Source organism: Sminthopsis crassicaudata, chromosome 2, assembly GCF_048593235.1.
Source record: "Sminthopsis crassicaudata isolate SCR6 chromosome 2, ASM4859323v1, whole genome shotgun sequence".
NCBI classification, from domain to species: domain Eukaryota; kingdom Metazoa; phylum Chordata; class Mammalia; order Dasyuromorphia; family Dasyuridae; genus Sminthopsis; species Sminthopsis crassicaudata.
In genome coordinates this window covers 55,892,469-55,908,186 of record NC_133618.1, presented here as the reverse complement: position 1 = coordinate 55,908,186, position 15,718 = coordinate 55,892,469, and the positions used below count along the sequence as shown (strand labels likewise).

Genomic DNA, 15,718 nt, shown 5'->3' with positions numbered 1-15,718 from the left:
GGGCTTCTACTTTGACATGGATTCATCAGTATTGTTCACTATATTTACTATTGGCTTTGGTGGAATTTGATGTTATCTTTACGTAAATGGAGTCATTTTGGAGATTGCTCTTTTGTTTCTACTTTTTTTTTTTAAACATCTTTCCTGTATTTCCATACTTCTTGTTATTTTTAATATTTGTTCCTTATAACACAATTAATATTCCATTATACTTATGCACCATCTTTTTTTAGGTCTTCCTCTGTCACTGGGCACATAATTTGTTTCCAGTTTTGGGAGAGCATGTGTTCTAAATAGTGTTGCTGAGTGTATTTTTCTACAGATGGGTCCTTTCTTAGGTCTTAGGGTAAAGACCTAAAATCCCACAAGTGGAATTACTACATCAAGGAATGGGTGTATTTTTCCAACTTTTAATTTTTCAAGAATTTTTCTCATTCAGTGAAAATAAATGATTAAAAAAAAAAAAACTCCAGGATATAGAACATGTGGCACGCTGAGGACGTTTATGTGGCCCGCTGGGTTATGGCAAATGGGCTAAGGGGCGGAGACAGAGTGTGAGCTTTTGTTTTTACTATAGTCCGGCCTCCCACAGTCTGAGGGACAGTGAACTGGCCCTTATTTAAAAAGTTTGAGGACCAGTGGATAGCATATAGTAATATCTACTGTTTTAAGTGTAGTAAGTAGGGTTATTGGGTCAGGGAATCGGGCATATTTCTTTTATTATAAAATAGATGGGATTCAGTGAAAATGATAAGTAGGATGGGAAAGCCTATTTGACAGTTCATGAGGAAAGTGATTGCCAACTCTAAAATGATGATGACAACAAAGATGATAGTTAACATTTAAATAGTGCTCAGACTTTTTGTGACTCCATTTGGGGTGTTCTTGGCAGAGATACAATTTTTTTCTCCAGCTTTTTGGTGAGGGAACTGGGATTAAGTGACTTGCCTAGAGTCATACAGGTAGGAAGAATTAAGTGTCTGAGGTTGGATTTTAACTCAGGTCCTCCTGTTGGGACTCTATCCAGTGCGCTATTTAGTGGCCCCATATATTCTCCAGCACTTTTTTTTTTTTTTTTTTTTTTTTTACAGATAAGAGGCAAATAGGGATAAGTAACTTGTTCAGGATCACCCAGCTAGTTAGATTTGAACTCCAGAATGGGTTCTCAATGCACAGTACCACCTAGGTATCCACAGAGACTGTTTGGCTGAGTTTTCTTAAATTTAAAAATAGGGCTAATAATAGCACCTACGTGTGATGCTAAAATTAGCTAATATTTGTAAAATCCTTTATTAAAGCAGTATATGGATGCTATGATTATTAATCATAACAAGTAAGCATAGCCAGGAAAAATGAATCCACATGGTGGCTATGCCCCAAATGGTTTCAGCTCATGACCTCTGCATGAGGAGAAGGGTACCATGTTTTTCATCACTCCTGGGAACATCCAAAAACACTTTGTAGCTCAAAATATAAATGTGAGTTATGTGTGTGTACAGCTTGGCTTGCACAAATACTTTGTTCCCTTGGGGGATGTATTCTTTTGTCCTTGGGAACATGGAAGAACAGAGTAGGGCCATCACTCAGCATTGTGGCTTGTGGCTGGAAGCTGTGGCCCACAAATGTGGAAAAGGACTGACAGTGATCCTTCCCTTGGCATTGGCCATGCCCTAAGCTGATTCTCCAAGGCTGGCCAGCTGTGACGGGGAGGTGGGACTTTGGCTGTTCTGAAGTGGTAAGAAAATCAGAGTTACAGCAGATTGGTTTCTGATGAACAAACCTCCTTAGGGATGTGGCTGAGCCATTGCATACCAAGCAATCTGGTATGCAATATTTCCCACTCAGGATGCCACAATTTAGAGAGTCCTGCAGTAGTCTGTGGATGAGGAAAGAGTAAAGGAGAATACCAAGAAATGAAGCTGGGAGGACATTGCTACAGGAAAGCTATAGCAATAGAATCATTACATAGAACTATGGTTCAATCCCTCCTGACCATTGGGAAGGTATGGGGCAAGAGGAGCTTTTATAGATTCAGACTGTATGGTAAGATAACAGAAAGCATCCTTAGAATTTGAATGGCAAGGCTAAAAGGGACTTTTTGAGACTACTGAGTTTTAATAGAGAAAGATAATTGGCTTAAGAAAGAACATTAATAAATGCAACCAAATTAACTGTCTGGCTAAAGGTTTTTGTGAAAAAAAATGAGGGTTAAATATGGGAGATTATGAAGTTATGAAGATGGAAACTGGATTACTGGTTTTCAAGGGCCTACTGTATGTCAGACCCATTAGTTAGGTCTTCTGGGAGGGGGAGATGTAGAGATAAATGGGTCCTGGTGTTTCCTAGCTCCCTACTTCATGAAAGAACATGGCTGTCTTATTCTACAGGAGAGATAGTGAGTTAGTTTGTCTTCATTCAATGTGCAAGAAAGGGGAAGCTGGGTGATAAAAAGTGGATAGATTACCACATCTGGAGTCAGGAAGATTCATCTTGAGTTCAAATATAGCCCCAGACACTTATTAGTATGACTCTGCATAAGTCACTCAACAGAGATAAAACTCTGCCATTGAGGAGTTTATTAAATCCTCCTGAGGAGACAATATTGATAGTCAATAAAAATATATATACCAATAAAAAAGTTGATGGAGAAGATTACTAAAAACTAAACTTTATTGAGTTCAGTATTGGGTGGCTGTCTTGTTTGGTCTGAGGCAAATAGTGCTTGTGTCTAAATTACCATAATTGGGTAACTAAGATTCCTCACTATAAGCTCTCAAGGTAACAAAGGCTTATCGGTAGACAGCTTTTATTTCAACCCACGTCATTTGCAGAAAGTACAAGGGATTCACAGAAGCCCATAAACTGATATTAAAAAAAAAGACTCTCCTAGTAACGCATAAAAAAGGGATTTGGACTCATGTTTACTGTTTGAGCAATACTCCTACAAGATCTTCCACAGTCCTCTGAAAGATTTATGGTATCATATTGTGGATTTGGCCTTCCTTATAAGGCAAATGCCCTTTAGTGCTATTAAACCAGCAATGCCCTTCCTATGAGATATATATTGTCCAAATAACTCACAGTCCTAAGAAGAATATGGGTGAGAGGAAGAGAAGCAAGGTCTCAATTTCTTGCAGCCCATGTCCTTTCTTCTTTTCTCCTTTACATGACATTAACTCTTAACTGTTCCTTTAGCTTCAAAGTAAAGAAATTTTCTCTCTCCAGGAAGATCTCATCTTTGAACTCTTGCGCATGGGGTTATTCTCAAGATCATCCTTAAAATTGGAGTTGTCCAAGAAATCTCCCTGTAGCTAGAAGGCTGAGTTCTGGGAGCATCCTATTTAATTAACTAAACTTTCCGAGATTCAAAGTTGGCTGTTCTGCCATGTAGAACAGCAGGAATTAGTGGCAGGATGATGAGTCGGATAGAACAACAAATGAGCAAGGAAAAATGTAGAAAAAGTATAGAAATATAGGGAGACATAGTGGTATAGAAAGCTTCTTTGTATACAAGAATCATTCTTACAAGAATGAGCAAGGAAGTGACACAGCAATCTATATTATGGGAATATCACTTGGGCAGCCGGGAGGATGGACTTGAAAGGAAAGATGTGAGGCAAGAAAATGAGATTAGGGTGGTAGCTATGTGAGTATAGAAAGGGTATTGGAGAGGAGAGATACTGCAGAAAGAATAGACCAGGTCTGGCATTGTGTATGGATAGTGAACGAGAGAAAGGTCAAATATCACTCTAGATTGCAAACAGGAAGGGTAGTACCCTCAATAGAAATAGGGAAGTAAGGAAAAGGGGTAAGTTTTTTGGGGGAAACCTGAGTTTAGATGTCTAGTTGCCTAATCCATTTAGACATACTCAATGGGTATTCAGTGCTATTTTGTATCCCAGCACTTAATATGGTGCCTGGAACCCAGGAAATATAAAGGCTCATCAAATGTATGTATGTGTGTTTATTTTATTTTTTTTTCCCTCTGAGGCTGGGGTTAAGTGACTTGCCCAAGGTCACACAGCTAGGAAATATTAAGGTCTGAGGTTAGATTTGAATTCATATCCTCCTTCAAGGTCAGTGCTGTATGCACTGTGTGTACATTTTAAAACTATGTATCAAGCACTCTGCCAAATGCTTTTCCAGGATTAGCTCATTTGGTCCTCACAACAACCTTTGAGGTAGGTGCTGTTATTATTCCCATTTAAAAGCTGAGGAAACTGAGGCAAAAAGTGACTTGCCTCAGGTACCACAGCTAATGAGTATCTGAAACTGGATTTAACTCTTTCTGACTCTGGGTCACTTAGCTGCCACTAGTGGATGAGTAAGGGAGTGAGACATTGATAGGATTCAGCAAAAAGATAAGGAGAAATTAGACAGGAAAACTAGATCAGTGCTATGAGAAGCTGAGTATTCAAGAGACTGGTCAGTAGTTTTATAAGCTAGAGAGGGATTATGGCAGAAGAGCACTGGCTGTTGGAATTGACCATTAAAATACTCAATGGTAACCTTGGCAAGGACAGTACCAGTTGAGTGGTAAGGTTGGGAGATAGATTATAATGGGCTGATAAGGGAAAGAGAGAAGCAGAGAAAATAAAATGCAGATGGAAAGAAGCAGGATAATAGTGTAAGAAGATGACAGATTCAAGTGAATGGCAATGGTATGGATTTGTTTTGTTTTTGGCTTGTTTGTCTTTTAAAGGAAGGAGAAGACCTGGGCACTTTTGCAAATTACAGGAAAGGTGCCAATATGTGGGGAGAGAGGAATGGGATAAAAGGCACACAAAGAGAGAGGGTGTTCTTGTTGAGAAGTAGCTACCATTTGTTGGTGACAAAATCCCCAAGAAATAGGTGCTATTATTTCTATTTTACAGGTAAGGAAACTGAGTCTTACTGAAGTTAAGTGACTTGTCTAGTGTCACACAGCAAGTTTAAGGCAAGGTTCTGACTCGGTTCTTCCTGACTTCTAAATCCTACACTCCATCTCCTTGCTAAGTCCTCTCGACAGCATCCCTCTGAGAAAGGTAGTGATTGCATTTGACCTTTAGAGGTTCCCAAGATCACACAGTTAGAAAGCTAGATTTCAAACACAGTTCTTTTGTATGTCTATACCACTTTATGTCCAATCTAATGGTTTATTCCTATGACTGATGTCCCTATTGAGAGGGTCAGTACATACAAAGGGTGCACTTGGAAAAAGTCTTATGTACCATAACATGTACACTAGAGAATGGCTTAATACTGTCAGGTTCTGTACATTTTTCCTTAGTTAATTTTTAACTTAGAATTCTGCAGTTTCTGTCAAGCAAGAATTATTGGTAGTGTAATTAGAAATTATTGATTTGTTTATTTGTGTTCTTCTTCCAGATGCCTTAGGACAACATGAGGATGTCCTGTGGGTCCTGTGTTTTGTAGCCCACATATCTCAAGTGACTGTGGTACTCTAGACTGCCTCATTGTCCCTTTCCCCAAGAAGTCCGGTTGCCCATTGATTGTCCTCTCAACATCCTATCTGAGCCATGGAAGCCCCCGATGCTGCTGTGGCATCTCTGATTGACTTTGACAGTGAGCCGTCGACCCTGGCCTCCTCAGAGTCACTCCCTTTGAAACCCCGAGATGGCAGTAACTCTCTTGGTGATGGGGCATCAGAGAGCGACACCACAGAATCGGCAGATAGTGAGAATGATATGGGGGAGTCCCCCACTCACCCGACCTGGGACCATTATCACCGCTCATCATCCAATGAGTCCTTCTCATCCAACCAGAGTACAGAGTCAGCCAAAGATGAGGAGTCTCTGGGACTCCGGGAATTTATGCGGAACTATGTTGAAAAGATCTTCTCTGGAGGGTAAGAAGATAAATATATTATGGGGTAGTGTAGAATTCTAGATTAAGGGCCTTAATTCTGGTGTGGAGTCCTGTGCCTACTAGCTGACTCTGTGACCTTCTAGAGGAAAAAGTCCTCTCATTCAAACCCTATTCACTTGCATGCCATGGTCTTATTCAAGAATAAATTCCCTATGTGGATAGGTGTACAACAAGAATCTTCCTCTATTCCTTTTTTTGTAAACTGAGGAAGACTATTTTTGAGTTAAAGATTGCACAATGAAATTTCAAAATAGCACAGCCACTTGGTATCCTGATCCTGGATTTGTGAGATCCTGTTTCTTATAGGGAGGAATATGATGTGTCTATCTTTTCTTTCAGAGAAGATTTGGATCAAGAAGAGAAGGCCAAGTTTGGAGAGTTCTGCAGCAGTGAAAATGGAAAAGGTCGTGAGTGGTTTGCCCGATACGTGAGTGCACAGGTAAGGACTGGGAGATAGGAGAAGGGATGCAAGAGAACAGGATGCCTGGAGGGGGATGGATGCTCTTTCAAGGAAAGCTACTCAGCAGCCTGGCCCACTCCATAAGGAGACTGACCTCTGCCTCCCTTTGTCCGTTTTTCCCTGGACAGCGCTGCTATTCCAAATGTGTCTCAGAGGCGACTTTCTACCGTCTGGTGCAGTCCTTCGCAGTGGTGCTGTTTGAGTAAGTTGGGCAGCTGGTTTAATATTTTAGTGATTTCATCCAGTGTCTTTCCTTATGCTACTCTCTCTGCTCTGTTTTCTATGCAAACTCAGGAGGGGCAGTTTTCAGGAGGCTGCTAGTTATTATGGACATACAATACAGCTGGAGGCCAAGGAGAAACAGTCCCTTAAAAGGAATCCAGAAACACAGATTCTCATCAAGGATCTTTCTCTTAAAGGGCTGCCTCACTGTCATTGCCCCCATTGAACATACGGGGGTGGTAGCTTTTATATTAGATGAGAAAAGGAGAAATTTGTGATAAAATAGGGGGTTTCCTAAAACTCTTAGTGCCTTAAAAAAAAAAAAAAAAGGCCCAGAACTTCATTAAGCCTTTTCTGGATACCGAGTATTAAACAGCAGTACCTATATGGTACTGAACATGCTGCCATTCTCTATTTACTTCTTAAAATAAATCTCTGGGGAAAAAATATAAATATAGGGCAAAATCAGGAACTCTGGGGTACTCATTTCTCACTATTTCACAAATTGGATTCAATTTGAAGTACTGTCCTAAGCCAGGAAGTTTTCACAATGTCAGCTCTAAATGTGTACTTTTGCTTTTTTTACTAGCCACAAACTATCATAATTCTCCTAATAGCTGCCTTTTTGGAAGTAGATGGGGTATAAAGCCCAGAAAACTCCCCATTGCTCTTGACAACAATTGACAACAGTTGTTCTGAAGGCTTGGAATCAGGAAGGATGAGTTCAAATCCGGCTTCACTCCCTGGCTCTATGATCCTGAGTGACTCTCTTAATCCTGTTTGCCTCAGTTTCCTCATCTATAAAACAGTCTGGAAAATGGCAAACCACTCTAGTATTTCTGCCAGGAAAATCCCAAACGGATCTCCAAGAGTCGAACAATAATTTTCTGATCAATCTAGAATCACCTGAACAGCATGGCAGAGATCAACATCTCTTTGCTGCAGAAGGAGAACTCTGACAGTGGAAAGCAGAGGGTAGAAACAGCTGGGGTGTGAGTAAATTCTTCTATGAGAAGCATTCAGGCTAAGTAATGATTACATGCAGTTGTGCTGCATTCTTCCTGGGCAAAGACCTAGAATTTGTCTCAATTTCCTGTTGTGAAGGGCTTTATATGAGGTACCGCCCAGCCTTCAAGCAAATAAATGCTTTAGAAGTGTTATTTGATGACCTCAGACAGGCATAAATCTTTTTTTTCCCACCAGTATCAATTAGTCTCTGCGGGAAGCTTTCACCCCAACAGGCTTTTGTCAAATGGCTTGGGAGTGGTAGAAAGGGGAGCCTGGAAATTGGAATATTTGGGTTCTATCTCAGCAATTAACTAGCTGTGTGACCTTTTGGCAAATACTCACCTTCCTCAATGTCACAATGAGGCTAGTGGATTGAACTTCCAATAATAGCCCTTTCATCCCTCTTTAACTTAGGAGTTGTAGGAACATGACCTACAAGGGACCTTAGATGGCATCTAATCTAACTTTTTATAAATGGGGAAACTGAGGCAAAAAAAGCCAAATGATTTGTGTAAGATCATATGACTGACAAGTGTCTGAGATGGAATTTGAATCTAGGTCTTTCTGATTCCAAGTTCTGTTAGCTTTATGCTGCTCTTTTGAGTTAGAGCCTGCTTCTGTTGCTTGAGCTTATTACCTAGAATGACCTAAAATGAAGAAGGTAAACTAGACCCAAGCCTTCTTCTATCCCTATGATTATATATCATATATATATATTATAATATATAATATAACATATATTATACAAGTATTCTGGAAATGGTCCTCTGTCCTGGCAAGAATCTTAGCTATAATCGTGGCAAAGAGATTTTCTGAACCTGCTTTCTAAGAGAATCTTTTTGGAGGTTAAGAAAATCACATTTTAAAATTGGAATTGGAATTCATTGACCTTCCACCTTTTAGGTGTCATCAGATGGATGACTTTGGACCAGCAAAGAATCTAATGACCATGTGCTTCACATACTACCACATTGGTAAGTCATTGGGTTTTATTTTTTCTCAGTTTCTAATAGTTCTTAGGACTTGATTGATGATAACCAAATGATGCATTTGTTCATTACCCATCAGGTACAAGGCCTGGTGTCAAATGCTTCTTTTGAGGTGAATTCAAAAATAAATGATATGTGGCCAAGAAACTTATAGTTTACAATAAGGATGTGATGGAGATTCAATCACCCTGTTACTTACTCTAGGTCATTCCCCAATATGGTTTTACCATTTGTCACCCTTTGAATTATTGTTGGCTGTAGTGGAAGTGCGGCAGGTAATTGAGTTAAGGTCTACTGCCTATAACTTGAAAAAATTCTTCCTGGATACCCACTTAGTATAGGAGCCTTAAATAAGAGCCTGTTCCTGTACTTCAAAAATTTATATTCTAATAGGGAAGGAAGAAAGGCAGTTCCCAACATTGAGAATACCAAGCAGAAAAAAACACCAATTCTCACCCTTATGGAAATTATAATGGGAGATATTAGGCAGGGAGAATGGTTAGGCTTGGGAGTACATCAAAGACCTAATTTACTTATGTCGTTTTCTTAAATGGGGAAGCAATCCAGGCAGAGTATGGAGGGGAAATTCTAGGGCTTGAGTGAGGCTTCAGGAAGAACTGGAGCATGGTAGAAGAAGTTGGGAATATAGCCTAGAGAGAAATGAGGAATCCACTGAACCTTCCCTAATTAATTAAAAAAAAAAAAAAAAAAAAAAGATTTAATTTAAGCAAAAACCTAACCACCAAAGTAATCACATCTGACAGCATATGTGTAATCTTTAGCTCTTTACATCTCTTCTGAAATCAACTGGCCCAATGCAATTACTCTGAATCATCAGTATTTTACTGTTACTTATTACAGTTATTGTGTATATCAGTCCCTTGATTCTACCTTCTTGCTCCGAATGATTTTAAATAGTGTTTCCTATATTTATCTAGGTGCCTCATACTCTTTTAATGGAATATTTTTATATTTTAATGGACTAATATTTCATTATGTTTATGGCTTGTTCATGGATTTCCCAACTGAAATAGGCACCTGCTTTGTTTCCAGTTTTTTAGTACTCTAAAGAGAGTTCCTATGAATATTCTATGATAGATATGATCTCATTATCCTCTATTTCCCTGGATAGGGGGTGTAGAAAAAGTTGGATGTCCAGAAAGGAAAATATATCTTTGAGATTTTTTTTCTCCCTCACTTAATATTTTACCTTTTTCAAATTACATATAAATGTAATTTTAGATCTGAATTTTTCTTCCCTCAAAACTGCAAGCAATGAAGTGTAGGCTATACAATCATGTTGTAAAAGAATAATCAGAACAAGGAGGGGAGAAAGGAAAAAAAAACAGTATACTTCAATCTGCATTCAGATTCGACAGTTTTTCTCTGGATATAGATAGTATTTTCCATCATGAGTCCTTAAAATTGTCTTGGACTGTATATATTGTTTACCAGGCTTTATTATAGTTCATGACACGATGGTGCTATTACTGTACACAATTTTCTCCTGGTTCTGCTTACTTCACCCAGCATCAGTTTCTTGAACTTTTCTTAAGGAAAACTAATGTATATACTCAGGTTGAGAAAGATAACCAATGGGTGAGTTATGTCCCTGTAAAATAAGCCCTCCTCTGGGAGAGAGATGAAAGGGAGTAAGTAAGACTCATTCACTATAGAGAATGGAAATACAAGACCTCTTTGCTAGGAAGTGCCGTGAATGTGTGACCTTCCCCAATCATGTTTCTTCCAGGAATGTTCTAACAAGTGGAATCTATGGCTAATCCCAGGGCATCATGAATTGTCCTGGTCTATCTCATAGAATAGACGGTCTTGTTGTTCTATATGGTCATAGAATAATGCAATGATGTGTTCACACAGTAATACAAAGATGAATAATCTTTACATTATCCCAGCTTATAATTTTCTAAGGTGTAGCATTCCAATTCTAACCCGTTGTCTTATACAGTGCAGGGAGAGATTTGTATTACCAGTTGGGCAATCCTAAACAAATCACTTGCCATTTCTGGACCTCAGGAGTTGCCCATATAAAATGAGGAGGCTGGACAAGGATGTATCCAGCTCTCCCTGCTATCCAAAGCTATATTATGAAAACATTTGTAAAATGGAAAATGATTCAATTCTCTCTTTCTCCTCTTCTATTGGGTAGAGAGTTCCCAGTCACTGGAGATTTTAGAACAGAAGGTTTATGGGTTTTTTTAAAGGTTATTATTATTATTATTTTGTAGGTAAACCTCATATGTTGCCTCTGGAATCCAAGGAGAAACCTGCAGGCAGCATCGACTCCTACCTGAAATCTGCTAATAGTTGGCTGGCAGAAAAGAAGGACATTGCGGAACGTCTCCTGAAGAACACATCCGCAAAAACAGAAAATGTGAAAGGCTTTTTTGGAGGCTTGGAAACCAAGCTAAAGGGACCACTGACCAAGAGAAATGAGTAAGTTTGTCCTAGTTTTCTGTTTGTTGGGTCTATTTTGAGAACCTGGTCACATGGGCTTGTCAGACCTCAGGGCAGATGTTATTAGCTTCTTGTGTGCAATGTGAAAGAGGCAGTGAGATGCTTTGTTCTGGATCTGCTGCCTCAGAGATTGATGGTCTCCAGAATCTGTTTGTGATGTTTCCAGATGTAAGAAATGTGTCATTCTTAACCATGGTGTGGATTATGGATCTTTTTTTTGTCCATTTAGACCCCCTTTTCAGAAGAATATTTTGAGAATGACAAAGAAAACCAAATATGCTGAAATGCCATTATCAAAATATTTTTTAGAAACACAAGTTCATGGACTCCCAGATTCCTGCTTTAAATATTCTTAGAATCATAGAATTAAAAGTAACCTCATCCCACCTATTCCTAAACAGACAAGGGCATTCAGATTCTGAGCTTCAGTGATTAGGAACTCCTCATCCATCAGAGTAACTTATGCCAATCTGATGATCCAATTGTTCTGAATGTTAAATTTGTTCCAAATCTGAATTCTGGAAACCTCCAAATCCAGTATCCATAGTTCTTTTTGATTCTGGAGTCAAACAAAATAAATCTGAACAAGGCAGATTCGATGGAGCCAGAGTATTAGTCAGAAAGATCTAATTTCAAATTCTGCTTCAGATGCTTACAAGAATAGACCCTAGAACTGCACTGAGCCTTCTTCATCTGTAAAATGGAGGGGTTGGATTATATGACTTTAAGTCTATGATACGATGATCTTCAGAGGTTAATGCCACTCTCAATATAGGACAGCCCTTTAATGACTTCACTGACCCTGTTTCCTCAAATGGAAAATAAGATGGTTTATAATGTTATAATTATAATATATTTGAAGTAGATGGTCAGCTGTAAATATGATGATGTTTTGGGCTGGTTGGCTATTATTATATCATGTTTCTCAAGTTTCTCACTACAATTCAGTGATGCATGTAAAAATTTAGCATTATTGATGCCAAAAGCATCTTGGCATTTTCACTACTGATGGTTCAAACATTTGGGGGTCAATCAACTTCAAGAATTGGGTAAAATGAGATCACCAGGAAGTTTAATCTTTTGGAGAATGCAGGTTCTTTAACTTGATGGTTGCTGTGGTTTCCTTTTCCTTAGGGAGGATGAAGGTAAACTGAAGGAGAAGCAGCAGAAGTCTGGTGAGAATTCCCCTGCTTTTGTAAATTTTCAGACTCTAGGGCAGAGACAGGCAAATAGTTCCCCTGTAGCTTATATTTGAGGACAATGAGGACATTAAACAATATAATGTGTGAAAAATGCTATTTTGACGCTGAGTCTCCTTCTTGGCTCTTTTGGAGCCTAGGCTTAAGACCCGTGTTTCAGTAAAGAAGTCTTGGAGAGCAACATAATCCTTTTGCCCTGCTTTTGATAAAACCTTATTCTTTTGCTACTTGGTGGAGTAGCTTGAATTTTAAATCCATTATTAATTTTAAATCCATTTTTCCACTTTTTTCCATTTTTGACCCAAGAAATTTTTATGTGACTCCAGATATATAGGGGTATAAAATAGGTATATAAATAAAACATTTACTTATAATAAATTAGTATATTCAGTCATAGTCCACAGTTTAAAAAGCTTTAAGATAGACACAGATGGGTCATCCGGATTGTGGTTGAAGACTTCTAATGATAACTGGGAAGGTGCCAGTCTGATGCCAGTGTGGATAAACAAAAGGAGACCACACTTAGGAATACTTATGTTTTCCTGCAGTGACCATGTATAGCCCAGATGAAGAGAAGAAAGGGGAAAAGATCTATCTGTATACTCATCTTAAGCAACAACCTATCTGGTAAGCATTGGGCAGCTACTTTTCCATACCACCTGGTTACTGTTGAAAAGAAGTAGACTCTGGGATCTCCTTAAAGCTTTTTTTCTCCTGGGTTACTTGCTGCATTCCATTTCCTACCAGCCAGCATGCTTTTGTTTATGCCTGGAATGCACTCCATCCATCTTACCTTCCTTCAGGGACTTCTTATAATCTGTTTACACATATCCCATCATCTCTCAGTCCTTCATGGTGTCCTTTCTCAAATGACATTTGTAATCCCCTTTTTATGTCATATTCTCTGGAATATTATAATTTATATAATATAAGTTTATATAAATTATAAAATATGCTTTATGTTGTCTTTTCCTTTTTATTTTATCTTGTTATCAGTGCTTCACATATAGAAAATGCTACAGAAATATTTAAACATTGATAGCTAGTGTGTGGTACAATTAAAAAAAAAAAAAAAAAAGGAATATGGAGTAAAATGACCTAGGTTGAAATCCCTGACTTTGATCACTTAGTTTCTCTGACCCTCAGTTTCCTCATCAGTGAAATGAGGGAGTTGGACTAGATTAAATCCTTTCTGGTTCTAAAGACTATAATTCTATGAATCACTGGAGGAAATGCCGTTCATCCTTTTGAGAGTTTGCTTTATTTGAACTCACTAGTTCAATACATCAATATTTCAGGGATCCATGATGTTATCCTATGGCTGTTTCAGTATAGCAGATTGCAATGTGACTTGAGATTCAGTAGTTCTGGAATCATGTCCCAGCACCATTACTTACTATGTATTAAATATTGAATTGAGTTTTTTTTCCTATATAAAAAGATGGGATTGCCTTAGATCCTTCACACATAGGATGTTTGATGGCACAAATGTAAGAGTTCATAGTGGGGAGAGATCCTTTGAGCTGTGCTGGTTAGCAAAGGTCTCACAGGTAATATGGGTGCTTTAAAAAGCAAAGGAGAAAAAAGAGAGTGGGAGAGGATTTTTCAGACTTAGATACCTTAAGCTATTTTCATATTAATATTATATGTATACTGTTCTGATTTCTTTCAGACTCCTTCCCCCACATTGAGTTTTTTAACTACCCACATCATATATCCCTCCCAAGAACTCCATTAATAATGTTCCCAAGGAGGAAACCACTTGAGGAATTGGGATGTGACCTCAGGTCAATTGCTTAAGCCCTCAAGGTCTTGGTTTCCTCATTGATAAATGAGGAGGGTTGACCTGGATGGCTCCCAGGTCCCTCTGAGAGTGTCTCTGCGTCTAGCTCAGGGAATTAGCTGCCTCATCATCTGTCTATCTTGGGGAATAGATGTAACTTTTCACCAAGGTTTTTCCTTGACATCATCAAACCATGACCCTTTGCATTGAAGAAGAATGCTAATAATTCATGGCTTCCCTTTCTTTAGAGTTTGCAAAACATTTGTATCTTATTGGTGCAATGCATGTAAGGCAATTATATCTCTTACAGAAAAGGAAATTGAACTTCAGGAGAGTTAAGCAATTTACCCATACACATAGACATTGATAGGTAGAAATAATTTTCCTTGCTCTATCCTTCCAGATCTCATTTTATGCTCATGAGGAAATGGGGGACCATGTCTTAGTATCATTCCTGGAACACAAAAGGTGCTTAATAAAGGTTTTGTTTCTTTAGTTCTTTAATATGGTGAATTGTAGGTAGTAAGCAAAGTCTTTAAAAAGCCAAGGAGACTTGGATAATTGTTTAAGGTAACTTCATCTTGAATGAAGGCTTTGCTCTTAACTGAAAAGCTCCACCCTCATGAGTGGAACTGCTTTCATTATTGTTATTCTACTTTCATTATTAATTTACTTTCATTATTGTCCACAATGTTTTCCATCATTGTGTCCTTTTTTTAGTCTTTTTTTTTTTTTTTTAAATATTTTGTGGAGAAACCATGCAGGACAAGTGCTCACAAAGTAGAAAAAGCAATAGAGGGTTACTCTCAAGGACTCTATTAACAGAATTCAGCAAAACGGAACTTGGAAGAAGAGAAGCTCTTGAAATGTTCATAGGGATTATCAGTATCTGATCTGTGGTAGAACATTCTGACCTTATATTTGTCTGATCAGCCAGTCAAACATGGTGATGTCATATTGGTGCTCTTAGAGAATGAAGGACAACGGAATCTTCTTACTATGAATATAAGCTCATGGAGAGTAGGACTTGTTGCCTTCCTTATATTTATATCCCTAGTGCCTGTTAAGTAGTAGGCATTTCCTTGATTCATAACACTGATGATGCTTTGGAACTGAACCCTCAGAATAGTCTGACTGATAAAGAGTATCCTAGAACTCTAAGCTAAGCTTTTTTGGATTTTATCTGGATCTCTGTTTCATGCCATCTAACCAACTAGACCATAAGAAGGACCATGTCTGAAGGACCTATGCCAGTGCCATCTTTTTACATAGATAATAAGCGATGGTGCTGGGATATGATCCCAGAGCTACTGAACTTCAACTCACATTGCAAACTGCTATGATGGAATACCCATAGGATACCATGAAATATTGATGTATTAAACTAATGAGCAAAAACATATGCTGGTCTTAATAGAATAAATAATTCTACTATTAATAAAGGAATAAATGTAATTTATTCTTCACCAGAATGCTTTCTTCTCTTCCAGGCATACCTTGAGATTCTGGAACGCAGCTTTTTTTGATGCTGTCCACTGTGAGAGAAGGAAAAGATCACCTACTACTAGGTAGGAGCTAAAGATGGCCATGGGCCCCTCATCTTTCTGTGTAAGTGGGAAGATGGGGGAAGGGACTCATTCCTCCCACCATCCCTTTGCCACCTTCTCTGTCTGCTGTGTTGGAAGGACACATAGCTGAGAAGGAGGTGATTGAG

At 38.5% G+C, this 15,718-nt stretch overlaps 1 protein-coding gene across 7 annotated transcripts in view; it reads left to right on the top strand.

Annotated features, from left to right (window-relative positions):
- KIAA0513 (KIAA0513 ortholog) overlaps positions 1 to 15,718 on the top strand; it is a 51,588-nt gene that overhangs the window by 25,136 nt on the left and 10,734 nt on the right. For all 7 annotated transcript variants that reach the window (XM_074286312.1, XM_074286309.1, XM_074286315.1 and 4 more), the window contains 8 exons: positions 5,368 to 5,848; positions 6,208 to 6,307; positions 6,457 to 6,530; positions 8,462 to 8,532; positions 10,794 to 11,001; positions 12,157 to 12,197; positions 12,770 to 12,848; positions 15,495 to 15,572. In XM_074286312.1, coding sequence (XP_074142413.1) covers positions 5,520 to 5,848; positions 6,208 to 6,307; positions 6,457 to 6,530; positions 8,462 to 8,532; positions 10,794 to 11,001; positions 12,157 to 12,197; positions 12,770 to 12,848; positions 15,495 to 15,572 — 980 coding nt within the window. In that variant the 5' untranslated portion in view covers positions 5,368 to 5,519. The remainder of the gene's footprint in view (positions 1 to 5,367; positions 5,849 to 6,207; positions 6,308 to 6,456; positions 6,531 to 8,461; positions 8,533 to 10,793; positions 11,002 to 12,156; positions 12,198 to 12,769; positions 12,849 to 15,494; positions 15,573 to 15,718) is intronic.